Source organism: Scyliorhinus torazame, chromosome 2, assembly GCF_047496885.1.
Source record: "Scyliorhinus torazame isolate Kashiwa2021f chromosome 2, sScyTor2.1, whole genome shotgun sequence".
Taxonomy (NCBI): Eukaryota; Metazoa; Chordata; class Chondrichthyes; order Carcharhiniformes; family Scyliorhinidae; genus Scyliorhinus; species Scyliorhinus torazame.
Genome location: NC_092708.1, coordinates 159,474,703 through 159,489,394, shown reverse-complemented (window position 1 = coordinate 159,489,394; position 14,692 = coordinate 159,474,703). Strand labels below are relative to the sequence as shown.

At 46.9% G+C, this 14,692-nt stretch overlaps 1 protein-coding gene across 2 annotated transcripts in view; it reads left to right on the top strand.

Annotated features, from left to right (window-relative positions):
• The window catches only part of pgap1 (post-GPI attachment to proteins inositol deacylase 1), a 263,763-nt gene that overhangs the window by 228,161 nt on the left and 20,910 nt on the right, over positions 1-14,692 (top strand). For both annotated transcript variants that reach the window (XM_072478690.1, XM_072478698.1), the window contains 3 exons: positions 4,708-4,798; positions 4,940-5,137; positions 7,182-7,317. In XM_072478690.1, coding sequence (XP_072334791.1) covers positions 4,708-4,798; positions 4,940-5,137; positions 7,182-7,317 — 425 coding nt within the window. The remainder of the gene's footprint in view (positions 1-4,707; positions 4,799-4,939; positions 5,138-7,181; positions 7,318-14,692) is intronic.

The window sequence follows — 14,692 nt, the reverse complement described above, 5'->3', positions numbered from 1 at the left end:
CATCACACTTAAGCAGAATTCTCCATGTAAACCGCCTCTGCATTTGTTTTACTGACAACTGACCAGAAACTAGAGCACTAACAAGCCCTTCTATCCAAAAGCATAGTGATCATATTGTTTCCATCCTTAGTGGAAGGAGGAAAAAATGGTAACTGGAAAAGGAGTACTTGAAGGAAAAGTGTACATATTTAAGAAGTCTAATCATGACACTAGATTTATCAGTTGCAAGGAACTCGTATTCAACCTGCCGTTATGTTTCAAACAGTTCATCGTTTCAACCAGATGTTTGAGTGTTTCACACCTATTTTCATAGTTGCTTCTAGACTGAGTTGCTTTCCTCATTACATGACTGGTTAGCTCAATATGGCTGTGGGCAGGTGGGATATTCCAGTTCGAATCAGGAAAAATAGTGGGGGTTCTACCTGAATAATAGTGTCTGCTAATGGTCAACCACAGGATCAGCAATATGGCCTTGGTTAAATCCAAGACTACGTTGTGCCCAGTGCAGATCCGTACGTGCCTGTTAAATCGTGGGAGAGGCTGAAATCGGAAACCGCACCAGGCACTGATCGGTCCATAATCTAACCTTATTTGGGGCTGGTTTAGCACAGTGGGCTGAATAGCTGGCTTGCAATGCCGAACAAGGCAGCAGCGCGGGTTCAATTCCCGTACCGGCCTCCTCGAACAGGCGCCGGAATGTGACGACTAGGGGCTTTTCACAGTAACTTCATTGAAGCTTACTTGTGACAATAAGCGATTATTATTATTAACCGGCCCGCTACAGTTGGTGGGTTCCGGATCCCACCTAGATGTGGCGAGACACCAATCGTCCCCAATTAAGGGCAATCTCCATTTCATTACTGAGGTGGTCGCCCTGCCTAACGGCCTCCCAAGAATTTACCGGCTCCCCAGTGAGAGGTCATGTGGACCAGGTATGATGGCACTTGGAGGGGGTCTTCAAGGTTATTGGAGACCCCTGAGTGGTCAGGGACAGGGCAGGGTGGCATCCTGACTCGCCTTCAAACACCCAAACACATTGGCATTGCCACCCTGGCACTGCTAGGTGCCCAGGTGGAACTGTCAGGCTGGCCAGGGCACTACCAGGGTGACCGGCACTGCTATGGGCCGGGGTTGTACGGGCCTCCCAAATATTGGGGGAGGGGGGGGTAAAGGGTGGGTGTCCCTAAAGGAGGAGGACTCAACGATGGGGTGGAGAGACCTGAAAAAGTGGGGGGCCCGCAGTGATCCTAAAGGAGGGTGTCCTCACTTTTTTGGGGGGGGGAGGGGAAATACTCGTGTGTATGGGATAATGCCCATGTGTGTGTGGGAGACATTGCCCGTGGCGTGGGGGACCCTGACGATCACTTAAAGATTGGGGCACCCTTCAGAATGACGGTCCAATCTCTGAGGAGCCGGTCTCACCAACAAGTTCAGCTCCCCACTCCAGAAAGAATTTCTACGTGTGGGCTGGACCAGGGAGAAACTCCCCAAGGCCCCAAAAAATGACCAAGTGTGGGTAAACACTGGTGTGGATCTCACTGAAAAAACCAGTGGGGAAACACCCTGCCATACCCACCTGAAATTACACATAGAAACATTTCAGTCAAATCGCACCCATAAACCACATTTTCTAGCTCTCCTGGGAGAGTTGCGTTTGCACGGAGTCCTAGTATAAGGTTGAGAAATGGGAGCATCTTGTGAAAAATATAGGTTTGAGTGAGACGTTAACTCTGGTCTGGACTGTTTGGTCTGAGTGTACATTCTATGTAATCCTTTCTTAAAAAAATATTTTAATTCAATTTTTAACATTTAAGGCATACAATCCAACAAATAAAACAACCAAAATCCCTGATACACCCCCACCCCAAGCAGCTGACGGGAACCAACTCTTTAAAATGTCGTATAAACCAACCCCATCTCTTGTGGAACTCCTCACTCGCACCCCTCATGGCCGTCTCCAAAATCAGGAACTCCCATCAAATCCCCCAGCCACACTGAGGCACAGGGTGGAGCAGCTGACCTCCACCCCAACAGGAGCTGCCTGTAAACGTGGCCAGCACGGTAGCATTGTGGATAGCACAATTGCTTCACAGCTCCAGGGTCCCAGGTTCGATTCCGGCTTTGGTCACTGTCTGTGCGGAGTCTGCACATCCTCCCCGTGTGTGCGTGGGTTTTCTCCGGGTGCTCTGGTTTCCTCCCACAGTCCAAAGATGTGTAGGTTAGGTGGATTGGCCATGATAAACTGCCCTTAGTGTCCAAAATTGCCCTTAGTGTTGGGTGGGTTTGCTGGGTTATGGGGATGCGGTGGAGGTGTTGACCTTGGGTAGGGTGCTCTTTCCAAGAGCCGGTGCAGACTCGATGGGCCGAATGGTCTCCTCCTGCACTGTAAATTCTATGATGATGATAAACAATCAGCGAGGGCGAAGGCTAAAACATCTGCCCCTGCTCCTGCCTGCAGCTCCGGCAAGTCCAAAACCCAAATATGGCCCCCTGGGGACTGGTTTCCAAACCCATGTGCAAGATCACTGACATGCTAAGATCGCTGACATGATGCTAAAAAACGACCTCCAAAATCTCTTCCAACTTCAGGCAGGTCCAGAACATATGTGGATGATTAGCCGGACCCCTCTGACACCACTCACTGATGTGCTCCACTCCCTCAGACAGTCAGCGCATCCTCAACATCGTCAGGTGCGCCCTATGCACCACCCTTAGCTGTATCAGCCCCAGCTTCGTGCACAAGGTTGACGCGTTCACCCTCCGCTGCACTGCACGCCACAATCCCTCCTCCAGCGCTATACCCAGCTCATCCTCTCTCTTTGCCTTGACCCCCTCCAACGACACCCCATCCTCCTCCAACATCCTTCCATGAATCACCAAGGTGACCACCCCCCACCCCCCACTCCCAGCCCCATTCCTGTCGATACCCCCTCCAACAAGTAGGAAGGCGGCGCCACTGCTAAAGTCAGAAAAACCTTCTTTGCAATGTCCTACACAGACATATTCTTAAAGGCACCCCCCCCCCCCCAGCAGGCAGAATCCCAACTTTCTCCATTAACTCCTCCAAACTCATGAACCGGCCCCGTCTAGAAATAGGTTCTATGTAATCCTATGTAATATCCATGGCAGTATGAAATTACACACTTCTCTTTTTCCTGCTAGGCTAGCTTGCTGTGCTTTAAATGTGGTCAGTGTGGAAGCAGCGGCACTTGCCATTGACCTTGAGGAAAGATGCCCATATAGATATAACAATCTTTGGCAAAGATTTCCCCATTCCCAATGCAGTTTAAATCTGGTGGCAAGTCACTAGTGGCACAGTGGTTAGCACTGCTGCCTCACAGAAACCCGGGTTCAATTCCGGCCTTGGATGACTGTGGAGTTTGCACATTCTCCCAGTGTCTGCATGGGTCTCCTTTGGGTATTACGGTTTCCTCCCACGGTCCAAATCCTAAATTGTCCCTTAGTGTCCAATGATGTGGGGTTATGGGGATAGGGCCTAAGTAGGGTGCTGTTTCACAGGGTTGGTGCAGACTTGATGGGCCGAATAGCCACTTGCACTGTAGGGATTCTTCTATAGATTCAAGGGGGTGTCCAGATGCCCAGCAGCAATTATATTAGCATATATAAGTAGCGAATCACATTGAAGAATCACATTGAAACACTTTCACAAACAGCAAACCAGGAAGTTAAAGAAACGATTCTCCTTCACTTTTAATGAAAACTTTCATACAGTGAAATAAATGGTTCTGATTTGATAAAAAAGTTGAACTTTTATTCTGAAAAACTATTTTCAAAGTATGTGGAATTTTGCTATCAAAATTAAAATATTTGACTTCAAAAATATAAAATTAGTTTTTCAGGGCTAGTAAGGATGTTAAGCAGTAATTATGAACTTAGCACGCTGTTTGCAAACTCAATTACATCTCAGTCAACAAAGTGTAACCTTTTCATGGGCTTTAGTGAGGCCACACCTGGAGTATTGTGTTCAGTTTTGGTCTCCTTACTTGAGAAAGGACGTACTGGCACTGGAGGGTGTGCAGAGGAGATTCACTAGGTTAATCCCAGAGCTGAAGGGGTTGGATTACGAGGAGAGGTTGAGTAGACTGGGACTGCACTCGTTGGAATTTGGAAGGATGAGGGGGGATCTTATAGAAACATATAAAATTATGAAGGGAATAGCTAGGATAGATGCGGGCAGGTTGTTTCCACTGGCGGGTGAATGCAGAACTAGGGGGCATAGCCTCAAAATAAGGGGAAGTAGATTTAGGACTGAGTTTAGGAGGAACTTCTTCACCCAAAGGGTTGTGACTCTATGGAATTCCTTGCCCAGTGAAGCAGTAGAGGCTCCTTCATTAAATGTTTTTAAAACAAAGATAGATAGTTTTTTGAAGAATAAAGGGATTAAGGGTTATGGTGTTCGGACCGGAAAGTGGAGCTGAGTCCACAAAAGATCAGCCATGATCTCATTGAATGGTGGAGCAGGCTCGAGGGGCTAGATGGCCGACTCCTGCTTCTAGTTCTTATGTTCTTAACAGCTAGACAAACAGCACAGAAATGGAATTTTCATCAAATTGGTGATTACTCATGAAGTGACGTATGGGGGGGGGCTTATAAAATGCACCCATTGGAGAAACTAGAATCACTGACAACAGCTTTTGGATTTCTATGTTACATTTACGCATTTTAGAATATGTGTTCTGTTTGTAGGTCGCTGTTTGGATTTCAACAGTGCCTTAAATGCGGCAGCGAGACCATACAAAGTTATTCCAGTTGTCAATCTTGCTGTCTTTCTTTTAAGGTAAGCACTTGAAATTAAGTTTTTAAGTGAATGAAAAAATTTCAGTTTTGTTCTGTGGCCTTAATTTTGTTAAATTTCCTCTGTTTCTAGCTTTGTTTCTACTTGCTAATTGAGATCAAGGGGTATGTTTTGTTTTTACAGATATGACTGGTTTAAGGAGATGTGGTCTATACTTATGCTGCCTGAAATGGACATCCTTACTTTAAATAGACAAGGCAGCTCCTACCCAATGATACCTATTCTCCTTTTTTTATTTGGAACAGCTATTGCCTATTGGAATGGAATATTCTTGCGTATGTTACTTAAACAGCTTTCCTTCTTGTGGTCAATCTTTCACAGGTGAGGACTCTGTCAACTGGATGTGTGCAGTGGGTGGGGCCAGAAAGAGAAACCTTTGTTTGCAGTTTTTCATACATGACCGCAAGATTATTTAAAATTAACGCAGCATTCAAGGCGGCACTTTTCTGATATCGAGAACTTAGTTGGGTATCATATTCCCGGAGGATGGCTCATTTGCTCTTCTTGGTTGTGATGTTTAATCACACCTCCGCTTTTATACTTCCTTCCTAAATGTACATCGCATTTGCACTTTGGAGTGTTTCAGTGTCAGAACAAACTCCTGCAGCAGGGAGGAGGGGTGCAATCTAAGAGACAGCTCCACTCTTTAAGGCTTCCAATGACTGAGACTTGCACGTCAGCCTCAATCAACACCTAAAAGCAGATGATTTGATCATGATGGTATTGCTATTTGTGGGATCCTGCTAGCAGCAAGTTAACAGTGATTGCACCTAAAAAAAAAATGCTTCATTGTCTGCGAAGAGCCTCCACTAGTGATCAACAATCTAACCTTTGGTCTCTAAGAGAATCAAGGAATATGGGGAGCACGAGGAAAAAGTGAGGCAGAAGATCATCCACCATCTTAGTGAATGGAAGAACAGGCTTGAGGACCATATGGTCAGCTCCTACTGTTTCTTCTGTTCTAAATGAGAGAATGAGCAAGAGTCGTTTCTGACAGAGAAGTCAATAAAAGAAAGTATATGAACCATAAAGAGAGAAGGACGAAAAGAAGAGAAAGGAGTTCAGGGAAAGCAATTGAAGAGGGAGAAATACGTATTTTTGTGAGTAATGTTATGGGAGTTCAACTAGTAATGGGTCAAAACAGCTGCACTCTGCTTGTGTGAATAAGGTGAATAACCTTTTCATTTATCATGTTTGCTGTAATAATGAAAGAATCACACAGGATAAGGTATTGGGCCATCAATATGATCACTTGATGAGTCATGCTTGAATTTTTCACAACCCAGGTATAAAAGGGATTTGAATTCTTCCTATAGCTTAACCTTGTTTTCTTTTCTGAATAAAGCTGTTTGTTTCGTGGGGTGACTGAAGCATATAAGTTGTTAAAGGAGGTGCTTAACTGTTGATCAATGGATTGCAGTGTGTTGTTTTCCTACCATTTTTGTCAACTGTAGGTAATGTACCTTATGTTAAACTCGAGCATTTTAATCAACCTTAAATTTGTTAATAAGGTCAGTTGACAGGAAGGTGAAGGACAGAATACAGACTGTTCTTCAATGAGTTTTTATTTTTATGCTGGAGCTTGCATTAGAGTATACCTGTCCACTCTTAATAGTTAGAACGTTTATGATATTGTTTTTGTGTCCATAGAAGTGGGTTACCTTGGCATGATCATTAATTGTGACACTTCAGCTTAAGGTCCAGAAGAAACCATGAGGCAACATGAGATCGAAGCTCAAATGGCTAATGCATAGAGTAATTTGAAAATGTCTATTATCATAGAATTTACAGTGCAGAAGGAGGCCATTCGGCCCATCGAGTCGGCACCGCCTCTTGGAAAGAGCACCCTACCCAAGCCCACACACAGTAACCCCACTCAACACGAAGGGCAATTTTGGCCCTAAGGGCAATTTAGCATGGCGAATCCACCTAACCTGCACATTTTTGGACTGTGGGAGGAAACCGGAGCACCCGGAGGAAACCCACGCACACACTGGGAGAACGTGCAGACTCCGCACAGACAGTGACCCAAACCGTGAATCGGACCTGGGACCCTGGAGCTGTGAAGCAATTGTGCTAACCACTATGTTACCGTGTTGCCCTGAATTGAATTACTTCAATCAATTTAATAATAAGGTGTACAAAGGAAAGCAAGATGTTCTGTTGTATAACAGAACTGGGACAAAATGAGCCACGGGATAACTTGTTAAAATCATTGAGTTTCAAAAAGGGAAATTAAGACTTGCTCTTCGGAAAATAAAACAAGAAGTAAATGTTCCAAGTAGATTAAATAAAAACGTCATATTAAACTTCATTCTTACAGATGAACATTGCTGTAGTGCATTTCATTGTTCCCATCTTGCAGGCCACGTATTATTAAAAAGGAACATAAGCTACTAAATTTTCGAAGTTCCGGTATTATGATTTTCCTGCTCTTTATCACCTGGACCACCTGTGGTGCTGCGGCCCTCATACTGGGTTATGTTCTTTATCTTGTTAAGGTAACATTTGTTTATTGACTAGCTGTGTCGCTAAATAGTTCTTAGATGATCTAATGTTCATGTGGAAAAATTGGTGTCCAAGGTAATCATCTTCGCTTCATAATGAAAGTTGATTTGTTGTCGTGCCATGGCATTTATTCAATGAAAAATATATGCTTCCAAACCACTTGTGAAAAATCTAAATTAATTTATTTTGTGACCAAACATTGCATATTGCGTCACTGAAGGGATGCATCACTTTATTCGTGTTTATATAGCCATAAAGTATGATTAAGGAAGATAAGTGACTATTTCTCCATATTATTTAGCAATTCCTCCTCTTTTTTTGAGGTTCTCTATGTGGTGCTGATTCCTCAACTGACGTTGGGCTGTGGATCAATTTCCAGGCATCACCCAGTCTTGCTGGAAGTTGCCTCATCAGTGTATGGGCCTTCCAAAATTGACGTTGTAATTATTGAGAGTTTATGGACATGCACCTGCATGTGACACAATGATGCACAAAATTGACTAGAGCCTGGGCCGCAGTCCACAATTGCTCAAATACAGCTTAAGATTTTAAAAAAAGAGTTGCACTTTTCAACTTGATTTCACCCATAAAACTTTGCCATAGCTTCTCTCTGGTTTTGTAGTGCTATATCGGGTCCTGGAAGTGCGAAAGGGGAATGAATATCCTTTATACCATTGCACAGCCTAATTTTTCTTCATGATTTCTAGAAATTACGAGGCAAGAACATCCTCTACCGTAAATGTCATAATCTCCACAGACAACTAATTTAACACTCAATAACACAGATCAATGGATTTCAAGACAAAGTTTACATTTTACTTGAACTTGTCATTTGCTCAATTATAAGCAGTGATAGTCCTGATACTAAGCCCTTGGATACCCCAGTCCATATTGCACATTCCCCCCACCCCCCCAGAATGCTTTCTAAATTTAAGCTAATTTTCCAAAATGTACCACAACTACCTATAACTGAGTCAGAATATTAATCTTTTTGTGAGAGTTTTCAAAAAATGTTTTTATGGAAGTCCAGATATGCTATCAGGACTTCTAACTAGGGTGGCCTTCAAATTTATTCAAGCAGGGTGTTCTTCTGAATCACTTTGGATGCAGTTTATTAGGTATTAACTATACAGAGAATCGTCAGGTTTACTCCCAAATTATTTTATAAGGTATAGAAGTTGCTATGACTTTTTTGCCGGCAAACTTAAGATTGCCCAAAATGTGATGTCTGTGCCCTAACTCTCACTAAGTCCATCATCCCTATACTCGCTGATCTACATTCATTCCTGGTTTTGCAATTCCTCAGTTTAGAAATATTAATTCTTGTTTTCAAATCCATCCAGTATTGTAAACCTCCGCCTTTAGTTGTGGCCTTTTGAACATCTTTTTATTTAATGTTTCTGCCTTTTTTTTTAATAAATATTTTATTGAAAATTTTTGGTCAACCAACACAGTACATTGTGCATCCTTTACACAATATTATAACAACACAAATAACAATGACCTATTTTATAAACAAAAAATGAATAAATAATAAATAACAAAAATGAAAACTAACCCTAATTGGCAACTGCCTTATCACAAGTAACACTCTCCAAAAAATATAATTTAACAGTCCAATATATAATTATCTGTCGCAACGACCTATACATATTATACAGTATATATTAACAACCCTGAGAGTCCTTCTGGTTCCTCCTCTCTCTCCCCCCCCCCCCCCGATCCTGGGCTGCTGCTGCTGCCTTCTTTTTTCCATTCCATCTATCTTTCTGCGAGGTATTCGACGAACGGTTGCCACCGCCTGGTGAACCCTTGAGCCGAGTCCCTTAGAACGAACTTAATCTGCTCTAGCTTTATAAACCCTGCCATGTCATTTATCCAGGTCTCCACCCCCGGGGGCTTGGCTTCTTTCCACATTAACAATATCCTGCGCCGGGCTACTAGGGACGCAAAGGCCAAAACATCGGCCTCTCTCGCCTCCTGCACTCCCGGCTCTTGTGCAACCCCAAATATAGCCAACCCCCAGCTTGGTTCGACCCGGACCCCCACTACTTTTGAAAGCACCTTTGTCACCCCCATCCAAAACCCCTGTAGTGCCGGGCATGACCAAAACATATGGGTATGATTCGCTGGGCTTCTCGAGCACCTCGCACACCTATCCTCCACCCCAAAAAATTTACTGAGCCGTGCTCCAGTCATATGCGCCCTGTGTAATACCTTAAACTGAATCAGGCTTAGCCTGGCACATGAGGACGACGAGTTTACCCTGCTTAGGGCATCTGCCCACAGCCCCTCCTCGATCTCCTCCCCCAGCGCTTCTTCCCATTTCCCTTTTAATTCATCTACCATAGTCTCCCCTTCGTCCCTCATTTCCCTATATATATCTGACACCTTACCATCCCCCACCCATGTCTTTGAGATCACTCTGTCCTGCACCTCTTGTGTCGGGAGCTGCGGGAATTCCCTCACCTGTTGCCTCGCAAAAGCCCTCAGTTGCATATACCTGAATGCATTCCCTTGGGGCAACCCATATTTCTCGGTCAGCGCTCCCAGACTCGCGAACTTCCCATCCACAAACAGATCTTTCAGTTGCATTATTCCTGCTCTTTGCCACATTCCATATCCCCCATCCATTCCCCCCGGGGCAAACCTATGGTTGTTTCTTATCGGGGACCCCCCCAAGGCTCCAGTCTTTCCCCTATGCTGTCTCCACTGTCCCCAAATCTTCAGTGTAACCACCACCACCGGGCTTGTTGTAGTTCCTCGGTGAGAACGGCAATGGGGCTGTCACCATAGCCTGTAGGCTAGTCCCCCTACAGGACGCCCTCTCTAATCTCTTCCACGCCGCTCCCTCCTCCTCTCCGATCCACTTACTCACCATTGAAATATTAGCGGCCCAATAATACTCACTTAGGCTCGGTAGTGCCAGCCCCCCCCCCCTATCCCTGCTACGCTGTAAGAATCCCTTCCTCACTCTCGGGGTCTTCCCGGCCCACACAAAACCCATGATGCTCTTTTCAATCCTTTTAAAAAAAGCCTTCGTTATCACCACCGGGAGGCACTGAAACACAAAGAGGAATCTCGGGAGGACCACCATCTTAACCGCCTGCACCCTCCCTGCCAGTGACAGGGATACCATATCCCATCTCTTGAAATCCTCCTCCATTTGTTCCACCAACCGCATTAAATTTAACCTATGCAATGTGCCCCAATTCTTGGCTATCTGGATCCCCAGGTAACAAAAGTCCCTTGTTACCTTCCTCAACGGTAGGTCCTCTATTTCTCTACTCTGCTCCCCTGGATGCACCACAAACAACTCACTTTTCCCCATGTTCAATTTATACCCTGAAAAATCCGCAAACTCCCCAAGTATCCGCATTATTTCTGGCATCCCCTCCGCTGGGTCTGCCACGTATAGTAGCAAATCGTCCGCATACAAAGATACCCGGTGTTCTTCTCCTCCTCTAAGTACTCCCCTCCACTTCTTGGAACCCCTCAACGCTATCGCCAGGGGCTCAATCGCCAGTGCAAACAATAATGGGGACAGAGGGCATCCCTGCCTTGTCCCTCTATGGAGCCGAAAATATGCAGATCCCCGTCCATTCGTGACCACGCTCGCCATCGGGGCCCTATACAACAGCTGCACCCATCTAACATACCCCTCTCCAAAACCAAATCTCCTCAACACCTCCCACAAATAGTCCCACTCCACTCTATCAAATGCTTTCTCGGCATCCATCGCCACTACTATCTCCGTTTCCCCCTCTGGTGGGGCCATCATCATTACCCCTAACAGCCTCCGTATATTCGTGTTCAGCTGTCTCCCCTTCACAAACCCAGTTTGGTCCTCGTGGACCACCCCCGGGACACATTCCTCTATTCTCATTGCCATTACCTTGGCCAGGATCTTGGCATCTACATTTAGGAGGGAAATAGGTCTATAGGACCCGCATTGTAGCGGGTCCTTTTCCTTCTTTAAGAGAAGCGATATCGTTGCTTCAGACATAGTCGGGGGCAGTTGTCCCCTTTCCTTTGCCTCATTAAAGGTCCTCGTCAATACCGGGGCGAGCAAGTCCACATATTTTCTATAGAATTCGACTGGGAATCAATCCGGTCCCGGGGATTTCCCGCCTGCATGCTCCTAATTCCTTTCACCACTTCTTCTACCTCGATCTGTGCTCCCAGTCCCACCCTTTCCTGCTCCTCCACCTTGGGAAATTCCAGCCGATCCAAGAAGCCCATCATTCTCTCCCTCCCATCCAGGGGTTGAGCTTCATATAATTTTTTATAAAATGTCTTGAACACTCCATTCACTCTCTCCGCTCCCCGCTCCATCTCTCCTTCCTCATCCCTCACTCCCCCTATTTCCCTCGCTGCTCCCCTTTTCCTCAATTGGTGTGCCAGCAACCTGCTCGCCTTCTCCCCATATTCGTACTGTACACCCTGTGCCTTCCTCCATTGTGCCTCTGCAGTGCCCGTAGTCAGCAAGTCAAATTCTACATGTAGCCTTTGCCTTTCCCTGTACAGTCCCTCCTCCGGTGCTTCCGCATATTGTCTGTCCACCCCCAAAAGTTCTTACAGCAACCGCTCCCGTTCTCTCCTGCTTTCCTTTATGTGCCCTTATTGATATCAGCTCCCCTCTAACCACCGCCTTCAACACCTCCCAGACCACTCCCACCTGGACCTCCCCATTATCATTGAGTTCCAAGTACTTTTCAATGCACCCCCTCACCCTTAGACACACCCCCTCATCTGCCATTAGTCCCATGTCCATTCTCCAGGGTGGGCGCCCTCCTGTTTCCTCCCCTATCTCCAAGTCTACCCAGTGTGGAGCGTGATCCGAAATGGCTATAGCCGTATACTCCGTTCCCCTCACCTTCGGGATCAACGCCCTTCCCAGCACAAAAAAGTCTATTCGCGAGTAGACTTTATGGACATAGGAGAAAAACGAGAAATCCTTACTCCTAGGTCTGCTAAATCTCCACGGGTCTACACCTCCCATCTGCTCCATAAAATCTTTAAGTACCTTGGCTGCTGCCGGCCTCCTTCCAGTCCTGGACTTCGACCTATCCAGCCCTGGTTCCAGCACCGTATTAAAATCTCCCCCCATTATCAGCTTTCCCATCTCTAGGTCCGGAATGCGTCCTAGCATCCGCCTCGTAAAATTGGCATCATCCCAGTTCGGGGCATATACGTTTACCAAAACCACCGTCTCCCCCTGTAGTTTGCCACTCACCATCACGTATCTGCCCCCGTTATCCGCCACTATAGTCTTTGCCTTGAACATTACCCACTTCCCCACTAATATAGCCACCCCCCTGTTTTTCGCATCTAGCCCTGAATGGAACACCTGCCCTACCCATCCTTTGCGTAGCCTAACCTGGTCTATCAGTTTCAGGTGCGTTTCGTGTAACATAACCACATCTGCCTTAAGTTTCTTAAGGTGTGCGAGTACCCGTGCCCTCTTTATCGGCCCGTTCAGCCCTCTCACGTTCCACGTGATCAGCCGGGTTGGGGGGATTCCTACTTGTCGATTAGCCATCCCCTTTTTCCAGCTCCTCACCCGGTTCCCACGCAGCTGTATCTCCCCCAGGCGGTGCCCCCCCGCCCATCCCCTCCCATACCAGCTCCCCCCTCTCCCCAGCAGCAGCAACCCAGTAATTCCCCCCTCCCACCCCCCCCCCCCCCGCTAGATCCCCCGCTAGCGTAATTACTCCCCCCATGTTGCTCCCAGAAGTCAGCAAACTCTGGCCGACCTCGGCTTCCCCCCCGCGACCTCGGCTCACACCGTGCGACGCCCCCTCCTTCCTGCTTCTCTATTCCCGCCATGATTATCATAGCGCGGGAACCAAGCCCGCGCTTCTCCCTTGGCCCCGCCCCCAATGGCCAACGCCCCATCTCCTCCACCTCCCCTCCTCCCCCCATCGCCCCCTGTGGAAGAGAGAAAAGTTACCACATCGCAGGATTAGTACATAAAACTCCTCTTTCCCCCCTTTTTAACCCCCCTCTTCGCCCCCCACATTCGCCCCACTACTTTGTTCAAACGTTCTTTTTAATAACCCGCTCATTCCAGTTTTTCTTCCACAATAAAAGTCCACGCTTCATCCGCCGTCTCAAAGTAGTGGTGCCTCCCTCGATATGTGACCCACAGTCTTGCCGGTTGCAGCATTCCAAATTTTATCTTCTTTTTATGAAGCACCGCCTTGGCCCGACTAAAGCTCGCCCTCCTTCTCGCCACCTCCGCACTCCAGTCTTGATAAACGCGGATCACCGCGTTCTCCCATTTACTGCTCCGAGTTTTCTTTGCCCATCTAAGGACCATTTCTCTATCCTTAAAACGGAGGAATCTCACCACTATGGCACTGGGAATTTCTCCTGCTCTCGGTCCTCGCGCCATCACTCGGTATGCTCCCTCCACCTCCAACGGACCCGCCGGGGCCTCCGCTCCCATTAACGAGTGCAGCATCGTGCTCACATATGCCCCGACGTCCGCTCCCTCCGCACCTTCAGGAAGACCAAGAATCCTCAGGTTGTTCCTCCTTGCGTTGTTCTCCAGTGCCTCCAACCTTTCCACACATTGTTTCTGATGTGCCTCATGCGTCTCCGTCTTCACCACCAGGCCCTGTATGTCGTCCTCATTCTCGGCAGCCTTTGCCTTCACGACCCGAAGCTCCCGCTCCTGGGTCTTTTGTTCCTCCTTTAGCCCTTCGATCGCCTGTAATATCGGGGCCAACGGCTCTTTCTTCATTTCCTTTTTGAGCTCTTCCACACAGCATTTCAAGAACTCTTGTTGTTCAGGGCCCCATGTTAAACTGCCACCTTCCGATGCCATCTTGGTTTTTGCTTGCCTTCCTTGCCGCTGTTCTAAAGGATCCACTGCAATCCGGCCACTTTCTCCTCCTTTTTTCATCCGTATCCAGGGGGGATTCCCTTCTGGTTTACCGCACAGTGTTTTTATTTTTAGCCGTCAAAATTGCCGTTGGGGCTCCTATCAAGAGCCCAAAAGTCCGGGAGCTGCCGAAACGTGCGACTCAGCTGGTCATCGCCGCACCCGGAAGTCTGTTTCTGCCTTTTAAGGCTTGCTTTCAGCTGCCAAGGCCATAAAATTTGGAATTCTCTCTTCGAAATGGCATCTTTCTGCCTCTCTCCTTTATTAAGATGCTCCTTATAACCAACCTTTTGGTCATTTGAGGCTCGCTGTCAAGTTTTGTTTGGTAACACTCCTGCGAAACGCCTTGCATTGTTTTACTACGTTCGGTCCCATACCCCGAATATGGCTTCTAGGGGACCGGGCTCAATGGCCATATGCAAGACCCTCAAGATGGTGCTGAACACTATCCTCCAAAACATTTCCAGCTGCGGGCAGGA